This window comes from Chelon labrosus, assembly GCF_963514085.1.
Source record: "Chelon labrosus genome assembly, chromosome: 22".
NCBI classification, from domain to species: Eukaryota; Metazoa; Chordata; class Actinopteri; order Mugiliformes; family Mugilidae; genus Chelon; species Chelon labrosus.
In genome coordinates, this window is record NC_140355.1 from 17,822,375 (window position 1) to 17,841,868 (window position 19,494).

At 40.1% G+C, this 19,494-nt stretch overlaps 1 protein-coding gene across 1 annotated transcript; it reads right to left on the reverse strand.

Moving 5' to 3' along the window:
• Window positions 1-1,814: 1,814 nt before the first annotated feature.
• Window positions 1,815-17,128, reverse strand: aif1l (allograft inflammatory factor 1-like). The gene is made up of 6 exons (XM_084572933.1): window positions 17,008-17,128; window positions 16,717-16,778; window positions 14,724-14,790; window positions 8,790-8,831; window positions 7,009-7,174; window positions 1,815-3,787 (listed from the first exon to the last, which is right to left on the reverse strand). The coding sequence occupies exons 1-6, from the start codon at window positions 17,030-17,032 to the stop codon at window positions 3,700-3,702; spliced, it is 450 nt and encodes a 149-aa protein (XP_084429059.1). The 5' UTR covers window positions 17,033-17,128; the 3' UTR covers window positions 1,815-3,699.
• Between the last annotated feature and the right edge of the window lie 2,366 nt (window positions 17,129-19,494).

A 19,494-nucleotide genomic window follows, 5' to 3' on the forward strand; every position in this document is an offset into this window, starting at 1 on the left:
TAACTACCTATAAAAAAATGACAATTTCAAACCTTTCCCTTTGTTTTAGCGCAAAGAAGTACATTATGAAAATGTTTACATTAAATTAACTATCCCTTTACAAAACATTTTATGAACAACCTGATATTTCTTAAGAAAACATAAGTGCAATTTCTGCGCATTGTTTAATTCTGGGTCTCAGTGTCGTGTTATGTCCGCAAACCTTTACTAAAACAGTGTGACCCTTAGTTGACAAATTAATTAATTTACGTTATTTTCGGACTTTGCAAATTCACACTGGACCCTTTGGTGGGCCGGTTTTGGCCTGCGGGCCAGGTGTTTGACACCCCTGCAATAGATTCTGGAATCTTCTCTGTAGAGCAGGTCGCAATGTACAAAACAAACCTACGACTGTTTTCTTAATTAGCGTGTACAGTGTATTTACTGTACATACAACAGACCAGTGACTGATAACAAGGCGGCTCACATGGACTCGGGTTTGTTCATGTGATTATTTTAGGCTCTAAATAAGAACCAGATACAGCCAAGAGGAAACATTAATGCTACATGACCTAAATCATTACTCCCACTCTCAAAGAGTGAGAGAGAATTTAGGTTAAAGCAACCCGTTCGCTGAAGTAGATCTAAATTAATAACACGGACACTAGCTGTTAGTTAAGTTCGGGCAGCTGTTCAAAACTCACTCGCAGGCCTTAAAAAGTTTCACTCTGTGTATTCTATGAATGATTAACCTGTCACAGTCTGCTGCCTAAACCAGTAGCTCAGTGATCAAGGGCTCTGCATTAGTGTTTTCATTAAAATGTTATGAGGGACAGACTGAGTGCAGGTCTGGAGATGGGTATGAGACATACTTACGCGCTACTTTCGCTGCTGCTTTTTTATTTTTTTTGGGCTGGATTTTAGCAACGAGAAATGAACCAATTTAAGGTCGCTTTTTCGTGTAAATAGATTTTGAGTGCCTGTACATTGCTGCTGCAAGAGTGACATTTCCCAGTTCAGAACTAAAAAAGTATATATCTACCTATCTGCATATCTATTTATCTATCTATCTATTTAGACTGCTGCACCCACGGTGCAAGAAGGGGCACTTCCAGAAGTCCTTTGTCTCTTTAGCAGTCAGACTCTTTAACTTCAGCATTTCTTAGCACTGCGGCTGACCTTCTTTTCATATAAAGAATCAGCCCTGTATTACATCACGTCATCACCTCATGTCATTTTGGTGCAATACTTTGTGCAACTCCTATTGGAGTTTGTCTTTATTCATGATACTCCTTACCACTTCAACTTTTTAGTTTCTCTTGTCTTACCATATTCCATTTTTTGTATTTTGCACAGTTGTTCCCTGCCGCTGTTACACCTTAATTTCCCCACGGGGATAAATAAAGTCCATCTCATCTTATTTGCACTTCAGCATTGCCTGTAATGCCTATAGCTGCCAGTGGCCACTAGATGGCAGTGTCTACACAAGGAGAGCACGAGTCTGATCATGAGTAGCTGGCCTGCCTTAGAAGGACTATTGAGAATATAGAGGTCTTTGCCTAGACCACAGGGTCAATGCCATTTTATTTATTTATTGGTTTTTTTTGATAAGAGAATCCCAAGTCCACCTCTCCTCCCTCCACGCTGCCTACATAAGCTCCTGGCAGCTCATTACACGGAACACTGGTTATCATTTTAATTACAGGGGTGCTTATTATAATCCTGCTGGGTCCGCCTGTTAGCATGCTTGTTCGAGTATTGTTTATTATTATCCTCTACGCTCGTCCACGCCCGAAGCGGGTAGCACTCACACATTTCATTTAAGGAACTGTTTGGACACGCAGCTCTCGACTTTTTTTTTCCCATGAAAACATTTTTATTGCTCGGGTGAATATATGCACATTAAACAACGTGAACAGCTTTTGAGAGAGAGAGAAAAAAATAAAATGGAATGAACACATTATTACACAGACTCAACCATTAGTCGTGACAGTCAAAGGATTCACACATTACTTGCCTCAGCACGGACAGGACATGGATGGTGATAGTAGAACACAAAGATTGATAATGCATTAGTTTCACAACAGCCAAAGACGTGTCGCAACGTGATCTTTAAAACTTCTCAAGCTTAATGTATAGCCAATCTTTATGACTGTGGAGTCGAGGCCACACGCCTTTCACTACGCCGAAATTCAGGGTATGCAACGTCTCTCAACATATTATGCCACTACTTCTTTAACATAAACTCAAAACGTCACAGAGAGCTCTCGATCGCCACAAAAGAACAATTAAAAACATTTACCAGGCCAGTGTAAGAAGAATTTTAATGCCTTTGGTGTCTGCGGACAATCTTAACGACTCTAAAATGTGTAATATAGCTACTAAAACAAAAAAACAGTGTTAATTGTGTAAAACAAGTTTCCAGATTCACAGTAAATAGTGTAATTGAGTTACAGGAAAATTTACAGCGGAGAGACAAACACAGAGGCACAAATTACAGAACTCAAACCCTGTTAAACGGAGATAAACGGTCGGCTGATGAAACGATACAGGGGGACAGAGAGAGAGAGAGAGAGAGATAAAACCACTCCATAAACAGATTAAATGTTTGCAGCGACATACAAAATAATGGTTAGAAAAGGAAAAACATAAAAAAATAAGAATTAAATCCACCACTTGTGAATTTCACTCAAAAAGAAAATGATAAAAACCATATAGATGGAATTTGACGAACACCCTTAAACCTTTAAAAGTTATTTCATGGTTTTGTGGAATTAATAAGCTTGAACTTAATACCTGTGTGCACTCCCTCGCTCTCCAAACTGCAAGCTCTACGGTAATCTGCATGTTGAGGCACTTGGAAAGAATATGATTGTACTGTGTGTAGTATACTATGTACATTTTTTTATTTATTTTTTTTTTTTTTTACGGTTTGTGTGCTCGTAAATCACACTCCTTCCAAAATGAACAAACCTCACAGATCTAAAGGCGGGTCAGCGTCGTTTCAAGCCACATGCTGAAACTGAAATGGTCAACGTGTTCTTCTTTTCTCAGTTATGTGAGTAGAAATTAAAAAACAAACACAAAGCGACACTCTGATCTGCTGAAACGTTGATCAGATCATGAGGTGGTAACTTAAGTCACTGATTCCAGATCAGTAGTTTGGCTCTAAGAGCTGATGAACCAGAGGAAGAGGGCTGTGCTTGTAATCTCTGGCACCTGATCTAAAGCGTTGGACCAAGATTAGCCTGGCAAGGAGCTGTGCAAGACCACTGAGGACAGTGCAAAAATGTGTCAGAGAGAGAGAGGAAAAAAGAAAAAATGCTCCTTTTCCTTGTGCTTCCCGAAAAGCGTTTCACATCATTTAAAAAAACAAAAAGAGCAAAGAAATCTGTGAAGAATGTTCCCTTAAAAACCATGAAACACTTACTACAAAACTGATTTCATCAAGCTCATTACGTGTACAACTACCACTGCTACATTTTAATTAGGGGAAAAATATATATATATATATAAATGGATGATCATATTCACAGTCAAACATCATTTAGTGAGTTTTGGGCTCAGTCTTCCAAACAACAGAAACCTCGCACACGTCTTATATTCACAAAAATAACATCCTCGATCACTGGTCCCACATTAATACGACACTCCACATGTTATTCCGCATCAGGGTCCCTCTGCTTCCCCCCGACCCCCCCAGCTGTCTGGAGGATACGCTTAAGGCAGGCTAGCTATGTCCCGCTTCGGAGGGGGTCCTTCCGGCTTGCAGGGGGAGCCGTTGGCTTTGTCTTCAAAAATCAAGACTCTGTGAAGAAAGAAATGGTAAAATGATATGTAATTGTAGATGCACTCACACATATAAAGCACCAACAGTTAGTTGGTGCAGTCACTGCAATGCACAAAAGCAGAAAGGCATCAGAGTTGAGTGTGGTAGAGGAGGGTGACATCATATCCTTTTTGTGTTTCATAGATGACGCAGCTTACCACAGAGTCTAATGATCTCCTCTAGTGTATTTTTTTCTTGCAGTGATTGCCCTAAAAGGAACTGAGGAGCCTTTTAAACAGGTACAAACAAACACAGTGTGTATTAGAAGCCTTCAGCACCCTGGAGAGAGGCCTAAAGACGGTCACGTGTCAATTAAATTAGATTAAAAGTACAAATTGAAAGAGAGAGGGGGAAACAGCTACAGTCAGGGTAAGCAACTGAGCAAGAAGTGAAAGGAATGAGGGGAAACCACAAAGGGACTGAGGGGAATAGCGGTTTAGGCCGAACACAGCAGAGTGAGGGATCTGACAGGAGCTATTCAGAGCGAATGCCTGTCTTTAATTTCCTTTTTTGGACAACTCTGCAAAGCTCCGCTAAGCCCATAAGGAGCAATGATCCCAATGATGACACCGGCACTCAGCAACTCTCACTCTCATCTTGCTTCACTCTTCCTGGTAACCCCCCATCCTCACCACTGCTGCTGCAAAGTCAATCAGTCAATTAACTAGAGGAGATCCAATAAATCTACACAATAAATGTGAATACTAGCATATAGCATGTTAGCATGTTCTGGCTAATCTCTTCTATGCAGATAGAAGGGCTGACAAGATGCGACACCATATACTGACAGAAATACACATATGCACTCTTAATGCGCATACAGATATACACCGATCAGGCATAACATTATGACCACCTTCCTAATTTTTGTATTTTATTAGATTTTTATTTGTTTTTTTTTATTTTATTTTATTTTACTAGATTTTTGCTTTTTTTTTTTATTTTATTTTAGTGGATTTTTACTTATATATTTTTATTTTATTTTTACAAGGTTTTTACTTATATATTTTTTTATTTCACTAGGTTTTTATTTTTATTTTATTTTACTAGATTTTTGCTTATTTTTTTATTTCATTTTACTAGCCTTTAACTTATATTTTATTTCATTAGATTTTTATTTGTTTTTTTATTTTATTTTACTAGATTTTTACTTATTTTTTTTATTTTAGTGGATTTTTACTTATATATTTTTATTTTATTTTTGACAAGGTTTTACTTATATATTTTTTTTATTTCACTAGGTTTTTATTTTAATTTAATTTTACTAGATTTTTACTTTTTTTATTTTATTTTACTAGCCTTTTACTTATATTTTATTTTATTTAAATTTTATCTTTTTACTTGTTCTACACTTGTTGAGTGTATTTTTTTATGTTCAACTGAGCTCGTGTGACCAAGCAATTTCCCTTGTGGCTGAATAAAGTCTCCAAAACAGTTCTGACTCATCAGAGAATGGACATGGGCCTTCTGAGGGTGTCCTGTGGTGTCTGGCAACAGGATGTTGTTAGTGGGGGGCCTTTGAGGGGAGGGGAGGGTCCTCTGTGGATCATCCCACAGATACTTGATCAACTTGGGATGTAGTGAATTTGGAGGCCAGCTTGTTCTTCATGTCTTTTTGAGTTGTTCCTAAACCATTTTTGTATGTGTGTCTGTGTCAGACTGCATCCTGCTGGGGATGGCTGCTGTCATCCAGGAGTGTCATAGCTACGGGGTGGGGGTGTCTGGTCTGGTCTAGGTGGGTGCGTGTTGTCACAAGATGGTCAATGTTATTTACTTCTCCTGTCAGTAGTTTTAATGTTGTGGCCGATCGGTGCATATGTCACAGCGATTTAACCGATCCTTGTTGTGTTTCGTCGAAAAAAAGATTAATTGTGCTTCGGTAATCGCTGCCACTTGTTATATAATCACTTCATGCCTCGCCTGTCATTCAGAATCTTGGTTACACAAACTACAATCACTGTACTTGTGTATTGCGCTAATACTGACTGAGTCCAACTGTGGGGCCTGACCTCAATCATTTTTTTTTTACTCTAATTGCAACTAAATCAATTGTAGTCCGGCCAAAAGCTTTGAATAAAGCACTTTTGTACTCGCCACTTCACCCCTCCCATCTACTAACACACTGAGGACAATAACAGCAGCACACGAGGGAAGGGCGGTGCAGGCCTTTGCAGTTATCAGCAAGTCCAGTGGGCTGACAGTTAAGAGGGAGTTTAAAAACAACACAGACATAGATAAAAGTACAGATGACAGTTTTTTTCAACTTTCATGAGCACAAGAAATAAAGCAAAGACTGTACATCATGGAAGTTTTGTCTTTAAAATACTGGATTATTATCAGTTCTCCTGGGGAACATAATCCAAACATGATCTCTTTATTTTGGATTACAGAGACTATTTTACTAGAAAGCTACAGAGCTGAAAAGCGATGCAGGAAGTGAACGAGACATTCATAAACAGCAGCGGAGGGATTACGGGAGAGTCGCTTAAAACAATGGCTGAGGCCAAAGGAGGAAAAGTTATGTATTTTTCTCTGCGTGGTGTTTTCAGGATTATGAGATTTGTCTACTAAGGGGTCCAGCCAAGCTTAGCCCAGCAGGGCTGACATGCAGCCAGCCGTTCTGGCTCCGGCTCCTGCAGGCTGACCCTGCGCAAGGCTGCTTTAAAAGGCTTACGCTGATAGGCCACACTTAACAGATGGAAATACATCACCTGAACCAGCTGGGGGAAGCTGGAACGCGAGCGTGATGTATTTGGAAGGCGTCATTTCTGTTGCGGAAGATGAATTTCCTGGACGTAACACGATGAGTTTTGGGCCTTTCTGTCCACGCTATGTGACCGTTAATCAGCTCCTTAATGACGATAATCAGTTACCTAAGCACATGATCCCCAGCTAAAGATAAGGATGGGTTGACTATGGATAGGCTTCATAGATGGGGTTTTGTTGCCATGGTGACGAACGGCTAATGCAGCATGTGGCTAGTGACATCACCGCTAGTCTTCCCCGAACCCCCTGCTGATGGATGAAACAAATCCATCATCAGCAGCAGCAGCAGCAGCAGCAGCAGAATACAGATCCTCTCCCTCGCGAACATATGAACAGATAATGGGCAGCAGATGGTCTGCAGACGGGTTTTGCACGCGTGTAAAATTAACATCAGTATTATTCCAACACAGTCACACGCAAGAGGTTTTACTCACAGTTTGAGCACGGCTGAGCGCTTGCCGAGCATCATCTTGACAAAGTCCCTGTAGTCGATGGTGTTGCCGTCGCTGCCGCCCGTGACCTCGACGATCATCTTTTTCAACTCCAAGTGGGTCTTGGGCACGCCCAGCTTCTCCATCATCCGCTTCAGGCCCATCAGATCTGAAACGAGGACCAGTGAAACACATTTAAAAACAGAAAACTTGGGGTTGAGACCCTAATTTTTTCTTTGGAGTTCAAGCTATGCATGGAATTAGCAGCCAGAATATCTCCGCCAGAAATCTATGCTGAAAAAGCCCAAACCCCACGGTCAACATTGTTACGCACAAGCATTTCATTGAGGTTTGCCAGCTTTTTGAACTTAAATCAACGAGACACTGACATCAGTATTTGGACTCTTACAGTGATTTTGTCTGTTCCTCGGTCGGTTAGCAGTTGTGTGTGTTGTGTTTCAGTCAAGACCTCAACAAAGACCCCCTAGAGCAGATGCTAATAGCCAGTGCAGTGGCAGCGCTGCTTTTGAGTGCATTTGCATATTTTATGCAAGCGTCGCCTACCCTCTCTCTTCATGCACACAAACTAAATGTAGATTTACATTAACGTAGCGCTCGAAGTGGGTGAAAGCATCCTCATGCAGATAAATAATAGAGGCAGGTTATTCAAGTTAAATCATGTAATATATAGTAAAGATCTACACTGCAAAAATCTTAAGTTTCTATGATTATTAACTAGAGAATGTAAGTTTTTAACCTTTCAGAAAATAAATAGGATAACTCTGGATATGTCGTTCTTCCTTCCATTTTTCCATGCTATGTATTTATAACAGGAGCTTGCAAAAGCTTTGAATAAAGACAACGATCAGGCATAACATTATGACAAGCTTCCTAATATTGTGTAGGTCTCCCTTGTGCCTCCAAAACAGTTGTGACGCATCAGAGAATGGACATGGGCCTTCTGAGGGTGTCCTGTGGTGTCTGGCAACACAGTGTTGTTAGTGGGGGGGCTTTAAGTCCTATGGGTGGAGGGGATCATCCCACAGATACTTGATCAGTTTGGGATCTAGTGAATTTGAAGGCCAGGTCAACACCTAGTGATGTTCTTCATGTTTTTTTTGAGTTGTTCCTAAAGCGTTTTTGTGGGGGTGCCTGGTCTGGTCTAGGTGGGTGGTACACGTCTAAGTAACATCCACACGAATGAATGAATGCCAGGTCTGAAAGTTTCCCAGCAGAACATTGTATTGTCACAAGATGGTCAATGTTATTTACTTCTCCTTCTCCGGTCATAATGTTGTGCCTGATCAGTGTATAGTGTAAAGCGGCATACTTGAACTCTGATTGGAGGAGGAGCCCCCTTGATGGCCTTTAACAGAACAATCACAGCCAACAAATTAGCTCTGGCAGGACGATAGCTGCTGGGTGATGGAATAAGTCCTGGACCATTCAAAATTAGACCTGATCAAAGAGCTAGAAGTCGCACAAACACATCTACTATACAGCATTGGACATCTGTGCCGAATTTCCTGGAACTACATTCACTACTTGTTGTAATATTTCATGGATGAATCACCTACAGTTTGCTTCCACACCTGCTCAGTGTCAACAGTTTGGTTTCACTTTACATACAGGACACAACCATGACACATGAGCCTGCACTCACAGCGACCAGACAATACACACACACTATTAATTACTGTTCCCTCGTGTCAACGCTGCACACGGGTCAGCTAACAGTTGTTTTCTGGGGTGCAGCTGGTGGTTCGGTGCACATTATTACTCACCAATCTCTCCCTGGTCATTCAGGTCGAACTCAGCATATTTATCTGCAAAACAAACACAAGCAGGAGGTTGTTATTACTAACTGTGGTGATTCGTTTTTTTCAACTCACACGGCACATCCCCCTAGTTTGACAGAAAAACCCGAACTCAGCTGGCCTCTAACATGTCAGAGGAACAACACACAGTGTCCAGTGATCTCGCTGCCTTAACGCTGCGCTGACAGCTGATCTGGCAAAGGGAAAAGATACAAACAGCTGATAATGACAGGTGGGGATTTTTTTTGTGTGTTTGTGTTTTGCATGTCTGTCTGTGTAAAGTCTGTCACACACTGGGCAGCTGAGCGGAGCGGACATGCGAGGCAGATTAAGGAGGAGAAAGGGGGTCAGGAAGTTAAAAGAGCACTTAAAGTTCAAACACAGCAATCAGGAAGGAGAACAAAGATGTTTGGTCTGAAAAGTTTAAAGGCAAGGCTTCCGAGGTTTTCCCGTCACAGTCGCCCAGTTGACTTAAATCTGATCTTTCTAGGCGGACGGCTGCCAAACCGCTCCCACATTCATTACAGAACAAGGCAACAGGCATCTAAGGAGTATGTTAAAGATTCAAGACATTTTTAAAAATGCTTTGCCAATCTTTAACACCGTCCCTTAACTGTATAGTTACGTCTTGTTGCTATTGTACACTAGCCTAGAATCTAGACGCGCCCCTAGCGGCAGCAAATTACATTTGCTTCCAGGGTCAGTCTAGTTACTCTCCGTTGACTTGAGATTTCGAAAAATCCAAGATGTACCGGGCCAATCACGAGTCGGTGGGCGGGCTTAACATGATGACGACTGACCTGCGACCATAAGTTCCGTGAATTACGCGTGAATTCCCCATCCTGCTACAACTACCAGAGCGATGGCTGCTGCTAACGAACAACTTTCTTTTGAATCGGCTTTGGCCGCCACTCTGAAAGACTTGAAGTTAAGCTTTTCTCTGAGAAAGGAACTCTCTTTTCCGTCGCTCTGACTACGTCACCTTCTTCGTTGCTCTGATTGGTTGCAGCGCTATCCTATTGCGTGGAGAGGGAGTTTGAAAGACAACCGTTTATCCCACCCCTCCGGTTGAGCCCTGTCTATGGAGAGTGCCCAGACCCTACATTTAATGTGGGTCTGGCTCGTCAGGCTAATTGTACACCACACTGACTGATATACGCAGGGACTCATTTAACATAACAATAATAAACAGACTTATTTTCTTTCGTGCCAAGAGAAACCACATATCTATCTGCTATAATAAAAAAAAACAGGAGCCAGAAAACAGAAGCTACCAGCTTAGCTTAGCTTTATACTACCACAATAGCTTTATGCTAAGCTAAGTAGTTTACTGGCTCCAGCTTTATATATGATATTGTTGGTAAAGCCACAGTTTGAAATGGTTTCTTCATTCATTAGGCATTATGAGAATATGAATGTGACAGCATAAAGATGGACGTCGGAACGGCTCGAAGCCAAAGCAAGTAGAGCTCCCCCTGGTGGCTGGCTGCAGTATAGGTCATAAGCTCCACCCCCTCCATGTTAGTGGATGGGACTTGGGCCAAACTAAAACACTAAAATACACGTCAAATTATTATTATTATTTTTTTTCAAGGATAATTTCTGTCGTTTTAGGTAGTTAATTGTGTCAATTTCAATTTTTTTGGATAAGTTTCGGTTTGGATAGTTATTTGACGCTATAGAAACAGGACGTGACATAACGCTGACTACCAGTTGCCATGCCGACCGCTCTGACCATGAGAGTTGTAAAAATTGTTTACAACTGCGCAGACTCTGGGTCCAAATTCGCAAGATGGCACCCCCGGGAAAACAGCGTCAGTTTGGCCAATGCAAGGAAGTGGGGACATGTTGTACATATTTATATACAGTCTATGGTTTGAATACAAGCTTCAAATATTGATGTTTTTTATTCAGTGGCAAGTTAGCCAAACGATTAATCCACTCACTGCTCAGGAAATGAATAGATTTAATAGGAAAAAGTATAAACTATGTTTGAGTTTGCAGAAAAAATGTTTGTAGTGGCCCTTTAAGCAGTTTAGTTAAGCTGGTAACTTATCTTAGCATAAAGAAAAGCAATAAATCACATTTTGCAGCAACTCTGAAACAACCGATTGTCCAAATAGTTGCCGATAATCTTCCATCAACTAATCAGCCAATCGATTACGAATCCCTGCAGCTCTATTCACATCTAAGCTCTCCGTTACACACACATGCATAAACCTGAGATGAACCTAAACGTCTATGATAAGCAAGTTTAACAGTGTAAACCCATGTAACATCATGGCATAGTTCATCTAGACACAATTTGCACCAGAGGAAGAGTTCCCAAAAAAAAAATGCCCACAGCTTTAAGGTAGTTTTAAAGCCACAGGAAGCTTTCTATGTAAAATAGCAAATACAAACCACTGCATTTGCACAGACTTACAAAAGCTCGTTGTCAACCTGCCACAGAAGAAGCGATGCGGCACAAAACACACACGTTTTCCTGCTTCCCCCTAAATTTCCCCATCATCTTTTTCTCTGGAAGACCACTTTAGTCAGATTACACTTCCTATTTCTGTCCCACAATGGAGGCTCTGTGTGTGTGTGTGTGTGTGTTGGGAGGCAGAGAGAGAGAGAGGGAACTGTGTTAACTATGTGAAGCCTTGGGGAGCGGGATGGGACAATGCTAACCCTGTTCGTAAACCCTGAGGAGTGGGCCTCAACACACACACACACACACATATATACAGCAGTTTTTGAGTGGGCCACTTGTCGTAGTGCAGCCTGTTGATCATCTGCAGCCACACAAAATGGCTCAAGTGAACAAAAAACTAAAGTATTCAGCGTTTCCTCCTGACCTAAATTCCTGTAGCAACTGAGGAAAAAGACAATGTCATCAAATTCAGCTCACTCTTACTCCTCTTAGACTCCCGTACGGAGGTGTGCGACATATAATCTTTTAGAAGTTGTTTATTGCTTGTCCACTAAACACCTTCGAAGCTATTATGTGAAGGGGCTTTCCATTCAAAGGAGAGACTTGCTGATAAAATATCTCAAGTGGATGATGACTTCAGTGATTTCCTCTGCCACTGCCGGAGATAAGCAAAGAATTTTCCCATCTTTTTTTAAAAGATACTGACCCTCGGAGAAGATAACAGCTCCAGTTCAGGCTTCTGTTCTGTTCTATTAAAACATTTCTGTTCTCCTTGATATTAATTCATTTAAAACTGAGAAATGAAGTTATTACCGACTTCTTCAAACACCTCAGACAAAAATGGCTGAACATAGAAACATATAAGAAGCGAAACGTACAGCGTATTTCACAAAATTCCTACAATATCAACAATAATTTGAAATTGATGCATAGGAGCAAGTATTTCGCTTCCCACACAAAAACATAAACCACAACTGAGCTCATGTCTTCAGGGTTTCACCAAGAAATAATCTGGTTTAATGAGATAAAATATTCTCCTCACAGCCCCAGAGCTTTCCTTGATATCAGCTCAGCGCCCACGTTCATAGTGGACGATATTTCTACAACCCGACTGAAATCTTCCATTCCATCGGTAAATAAAATTATCTGATAATATACATCAGAGTAGAACTAGGGTAAAGAGGTTCTTCCCCTCACTGTGGAGCATCAAATCTGCTGGAAATACGACACCGTTCATACCAATCTCAATCCAGCTGTGGAACAACTCACCTTTCTGTAACAGATAACTCCATGTTAATAATATTAATGCACATTATTGAACCTTATTAATCCTTCCTATGTATATATTATATATATTTACTTTCGTCTCTATTTCTTGTTAATTTGTTCATATGCAAATTTTGTACATTTTTGCCTATACTATTTTATTTTTCTAGATTTGTACTTATATTTTATTTTGTTTAATTTTACTAGGTTTGTGTTTTATTTTACCAGATTTTTACTTATATATATATATTTTTTATTTTACTAGATTTTTATTAATATTTTATTTTTATTTTATTTTCACAAGGCTTTTATTTGTTTTTTTATTTTATTTTAGTGGATTTTTACTTATATATTTTATTTTATTTTCACAAGGCTTTTACTTATATATTTTTATTTCATTAGGTTTTTATTTTTATTTTATTTTACTAAATTTTTACTTATTTTTTCATTTTATTTTACTAGACTTTTACTTATATTTTATTTTATTTTAATTTTATTTTATCTTTTTGCTTGTTGTTCTACACTTGTTGAGTCTAAGTCTAAATCTAAGAAGTAGTAGTTTTCTTTTGCAGCTTTATTCACAAAACTGAGCTGATTCAATAGAGGGAGGATGAACAAAACGGACCAAGATAAAGACGGACTTTCAATCAAACCCTCTTTTTTATTTTGCCATTTCTCTATCCATCCTATAAACTCTTCGTTTCGCTTGATGTTTTACCTCACATCGGGTACATGTGCGTGAAAAGAATTTCAACCAGAGAGACGCTATTGGATCACGAGCTAAGATGCTTATTATTGTTTAATATTCTCCTATTGAAAGGTTTACACCACCCTTCAGATTTGGGCCAGTTTGTTCAGACTGACGTGGCCACACGAGGCACGATAGATGTCTACACATTCACGGGTGCACAGCAGACGGGAACGGCTAATAGCTAAACTTGGCAAAACGTCAATAAATACTTTATACAATTAACACTAACATCGCTCAAACTGAAGCCGTCAACAGCTCCAAAGGTCAGAGAGTAATAATCGTCCAAACAGACGTAAGACAGCCAAGGAGAGTGGGGGCAAACTGAGGGATGTGTCTCCTAAATGAAAGGAAACAACCACAAATGTTTCAAACTAAACGCTGACAACATGGCTATGAAGTAATCTTTGCTGGCATTTAATGTCAAAACAAAATCTGGTATTAACATAAGTGGATTCTGTTAGTTCATATCCTGTTTCGCTGGTTCCAGTTCAAATATGTAACATGACAAAAAAAGCTCATTTAGAGTATTTATCTGAAGGATTAGCAGCAGAATAGAAGGAGGTTTCCAGATATTCTCTGAATACTGTTTGAATGCAGCATAAATAAATTAAAAAATATCTTATTTCAGGGACTGCTCCACTATATCTTGCAGGAAAGCTCATATAATAACGCAATAGTCTAATTACTTTAATGAAATTACATCAAAATGATCATTAAATTGATTTAATCATTCAAAATAATTGCTGCAAACTTCATGTTAACGCTAAAAGTGGGATATGTTCAAGTCTGTAGTCGGTCACGAGTTAAATGCGGCGTTAAGAGGCCGACCTCTGGGTCACTGGGACAGTATGGAAAAGACGAAAAAAAAAAAAAACAGCAAACCTCCCGGGACCTGGGTGTCGGATCCTCTTTCTGTTTATATATTACTGCTCCATTTCCTCCAGCAAACTTACAGACAAAGTAGGACACTCACTTCAAGACTTATGCCCCTCATTAGAATAAACAGCCATATGTTATACTGGCTGTGATGAAAAACCCCTTTCAGTAAGAGAAAGACAATAAAAATGTCCTAAATGTATGTGTAATAGCTGATGAATGCGAGGGGGGGGGGGGGGTACTTTTATGATATTATGTTGTGTTTCATTCCCGTAATTTGCCGGTGGTGGTGGCGGTGCTTTTTCTGTTCCCAGGAGCTATGGGTTTCTGAATATTGTAACAACAAGCGGAGGAACGCCCCAGCACATTCCTCTCGAGCCACCGAGGGCTTGGCCTTGCAAATCTTTTTAGAAATCACAGCAGCAGTGCGCCTTTCCCACAGAAAAAAACAAAACGCTCAACTCCAATATGTGTGTGCGTGGGGCCTGCCGTGGAACAAACAAACACCAAGACAAAAGCCAGGAGAGGGGGGGGTAAAAAAAGACAGCCATGAAACGAGTGATACTTAAGGGAGATGACTGGATTTGCTTACTTTTGAAACCTTCCAGTTTCTCGGCCAGGTCGTCTTCATCCCTGTATTTCTGGTCCTCCAGGTATTCCTGAGAAGGAGATCAAAACCGAAACTAATGAGAAAAGCTTGTTTTACAGGCTTTGATGAAACTATAACGTTCCAGAGAAATGCCAGCACTGTTACACAATATGAAAAACATCCCTCACACATACACACACACACACAGCAGAGCATTAATCTGATCGAAAACGTCAACTCGAGAGCGATGACTCATAATCCCAAAATGCTCTTCCCCCCCCGGTTGTCGTTTACTTATCGCCGCGTTCGTTAATTGGAACACCTCACAGGGGCATAAACGAGCCCGGAGCTAGGGAGCTGGCTGCCCTGATGAAATTATAATGACGCAACATGCCGTGTGGGAGCCATCTTCCACGCACTGAAGAGGAGAGCGGAGGAAAAGACAGGGAGTGATTGTTCCGCGGCGCTGACCTCTATGTGTCCATCTAGCTCGTAATTAAGGGTGAAGAGGATAAACACCACAGCTGGATGTTTAGCGGGGGGGGGGGGGGGGGACGCCTGACTCAGCGGCGCTGAATCACCGCTTCAGTCTGCATACTTGTGCCACGGTCACAAGTATGCAAGCGCGAGATAGTGTATTTGAACAAGTGCGGCGGCACGAAACCTGTCTTGAAAGAATGTTTCACAACACACAGGTTAAATTTGCTGTAGCCAAAGACTCTGATTAGCTAAAAGAAAAACAGTTTGGCGTGAGAAAAGAGCGAGGGCGAACATTTTATTGTGAAGCCTATACAAGATACTGGTAATTTATCTGAAATATGACCATTTTAGCCGCATAAACTCCTGCTTTACGGTCATATAAAACTAAGATTTCACGCTTTTGAGGAGAAAAACTGTCACGTGCGGTTCTTGATTGATGGAATAAATGATCTAAAGATTAAAAATAGCTTGTATTCCCATCAGAGAAAGTAAATTTTGGTCTTTTTGCTTCAAAGTTTCGGTTTATTTGACCGAGTTTCATCACCACAGGACGCACTAACGCAGACATGATAATACAGTGGAATTAAATGCGTGTCACAGCAGAAAAACACTCAATTTAATCAGAGTACTCCGGTTATATTTAGACCTTATGAATTAAGAATTCGCTTAATTCATGCTTTTGCCTTTGCTTTATTATATTTAATGTCAGGCGCAAGTCTTTTCGGGGTTTGGGAGTGTTGGTCTGGGTAAAGAAGACACGATTAAGGGTACGGATGTGCAGTTTTTGATAAATTATAACATAAAAAAGGCAAAATATTCCCTCATTTAGGTGTTTTCGGTCAAAAGTCTTGATTTATAGAAGGATTATTTGACACATTTTCAAAATACACAGTGTTTTATTATCCACTACTGCAAATGAGACAAAAAAAAGGCATGCATTTAATCATAGCACACCTGTTATTTTTAGATCTAAGGAAGCAAATGGTCGAGTCCCATTTGTCCTGATGATGAAGTGGAGACAATCAGCAGCAGCAGCAGCAGATAAAGGGAGCAGGGACATAATGCTCCACATATCTGCGACCTGCTTATTTCTAAAAGGAGATTAAATAGATGTCTAGTTCATGCGAGGGGACGTACTACGGTTACATCTGGTCACATAAGGCTTTATGATTAATAAACCGATCAGCCATCGGTGATCGATATACTCCCCGACCATGTGTGACAGCATGCAGCCGTTCAACAAGTGCCACGACTCTGCAGGAGGGGAGTGGGATCGATACGAACACCCTCAGCAGCAGCATCACCGGTCATCTCCAGTTAACGTGGATTGAATTATTCACAGCACCGCAGAGACCTCTTTGGAAATCCTACGGCGCTCACAAACAAGGCCAATGCCAGGTCAAGTGTATGCGGGCTCGCTGGGATTCAAATTCCCACGAAGCGCAAAAAAATAAAAAAATAAAAAATAAAAATAAAAAGCGACAAAGAGCATAAAATAATTGGGACGTGTGCGTACCTTGTTTATTTCTTCCAGTTTTTGCCTCTGCTGCTCCTTCAACAGCCCAAACGCCTTCCCGCCTGCGGGGGGGGAAGAAAAAAAAAAGCAACACAAATATAACCGTTAATTTAGCAGCTAGCTAGTTAATGCCGAGGCTTAGCTTGGACGGTGGCCGGCTCGGCCTCGGATGCTCTATTGTAGGGACTCTAAGCTCTAAGCTAGCGGCAGACATAAGCAGATGCCCGGGGAAGAAGGGCACCGCCGTCCGCCGTTTCTTTTATTTCCTTTTTTATTAATGTTATTTATTACCTTGGAGATTTTTATTTGAAGGCATCCCGGTATTTATTCTGCGACGTGTGAATCCAGGGGAAAAAAATGAAAAATAGCCGAGCCAGGAGGCTGCCGCAACTGTCCGCCGAGGAAGGTACTCCTGTTCAGAGATTGGGCTCAATGGGCCACGCACGGCACCGGTGTCAAGACGGAGGTAGTTACGGTGAGCACATCCGGTCAGGCTTTTCAAAATAAACTACATGATACCTAAACATGGTCTGTTTGTGCAATAATAAGTTTTACCGAGCCGAAGCCATTGACTTGAAATATATATTTTTTAAAATTTACTTTAACTAAGATTAACAGTAAAAGTAATACATTATCATATTTACTTTACAAATTTAATAAATTTGAACATTTAGTTGATTATTATTGTTAGTAAATTTCTGTTAACCCACCAACTAACTGTTAAAACACAAATTACAAATTATAAAAGTACAGGGTAGTAATAAAACTTTGCTTCAGCTTTGCTTGGTCTGCTTTTAAAGAGCTGATGTTAGAACTTGTTAATTTTATTTGTATGATACACGCACGTATTAACGGTACATACGCTCAATTAATTACTGAAACTAAAATAATGCGTGTGTGTTTTGTAAGATGATAAATGAAAACTACATCATAATTCAAACTGAAATATGTTTACTGATTCTGATTCATTTCCTGGTTTATCCCGATAAAGGCTCTGTGACTACATCCAGAGGTGCTTTTCATGATCAGCCAGTGCAGCCCTGGCACATGGTCTGTGTAATGCACCATGTCAGGTCACAATCCGTTTCTGTTTATTTGTTGTTTTTTTGTTTACTTCTTTTATAATGACACCACACTGTAATATTAAGTTTGGAGAATGCCGAGCTTTTATTTTGAAGTCAGAAACACCCATATTCCTGTGCTATCGTGCAGAAACACTCGCATCCTGGTCAGTGAGTGATGCTCTTGGAGTAAACTGGGTCGCTGCTTACTCGCGCTCGCCATCATGTCGGCGTGTATGGAAACTGCACCTGACGACAATGCCCAGTGATTCATAAATATGCGCACAAATGAAAAATACTCTATGCGTGCAGAAATGAATCCAAAAACAGCAAAGCCTGTTTAATCCGGTAAATAATGTGATTTGATGCACCTAAAGATAGCATTTATCATCATATTGCATGGTGGCGTGAGCTTAGGATTCAGCCTGAATCATTGCATCCCCTTTTTGCCTCAGGGGACTCTTTCCTTAATGTGATGTAGTCAAGTTATTTCAGCCTACAGACTAAATAAATGACTATTAAGGGTCATCACAAGAAACTATTTTAGAAATGCATTTTCTTTAATGAGTGTCAATTATTCCATCTGCGAGTAATTTCCAAATATCTACTCTGAATTTCTGTTTTTGCAGACAAGAGACAAGCAATCTCTCTTTTAATGTCACAACATGCACATCTGAATTCCTCAGTGACTTTTAATGACTAAAAATAAAAATAATTGATGTTGTTCTAATTGTAATAGTTGCTGCATTCTTTATTTTGTGATGTAAAAGTAATTGTTTATGCGATAAAACACCTGCTTATCCTACAATTTTTTAATTCAGTTTTTAATTCCAGACCTATCATGTGTCCTTACTTCCCAACTGTTATCATACTAGTGTAATTATATGAATGTGAGTAATGCAAAAGAAAGAAGATGATTAAATTGATGAATAACTTAAAGTGTTTGTATCTGGACATGTACATTACCCAGCATTAATGGGGTTTAAATAGACACATACACATCACCTCCTTTTGCAGAATTATAAAGTTGCACACTGTAACATGCAGCAGTTGAATTTAAATATAATTTCAAATAATACACAGTTTTACATTTATACATATTAATTCAGATGAAACTCCATCCTGAAAAATGAAGTGTTGATATCATTAACTGTAGTTTGTCACTCCCTAGTGGTCAGTTTTTGCAAATGCTTCTATCTTAATTGCATGTTTACCTCCGGTTTATTTTTTCCCTTCTTTGGTTAATTTGTGGGTTACATGTGGCTACAAATACTACAGAGGTACAATAAATGGTTTCCAATACAGAAAAAAATTTAAAAAACGTAGCATTCTCTAAGTGCATAAGAGTCCACACCCCTAAACTAGACTCCCCAGTGATGGTTACGGGCTGCAGGTGGGGCCGGGACCTCCAAAAATCCACTACCATCCCCTTTGCTTTTAGCTGTATTGATCAGAAGGTAGTTCGCTGCGCACCATGAGACGAAGTTGTCAGCCAGATTTGATTGCAGCACTTAGTCTGTTTGGAGAAGAGTATATCAGTACCTCATAATTCCCTCCATCCTTAATAGAAACCCATTTCCAGATGAGGAAAAGCAGCTCCAGATTAGGACGCTGTCACCACCATCCTGCACCGTGGGTGAGAGAGTTGTGCTGTTTTTACACCAACCATTGTGTGTCTATGACAGATGTATGTTTATCTTGCTGTTCTCTTCTCTCT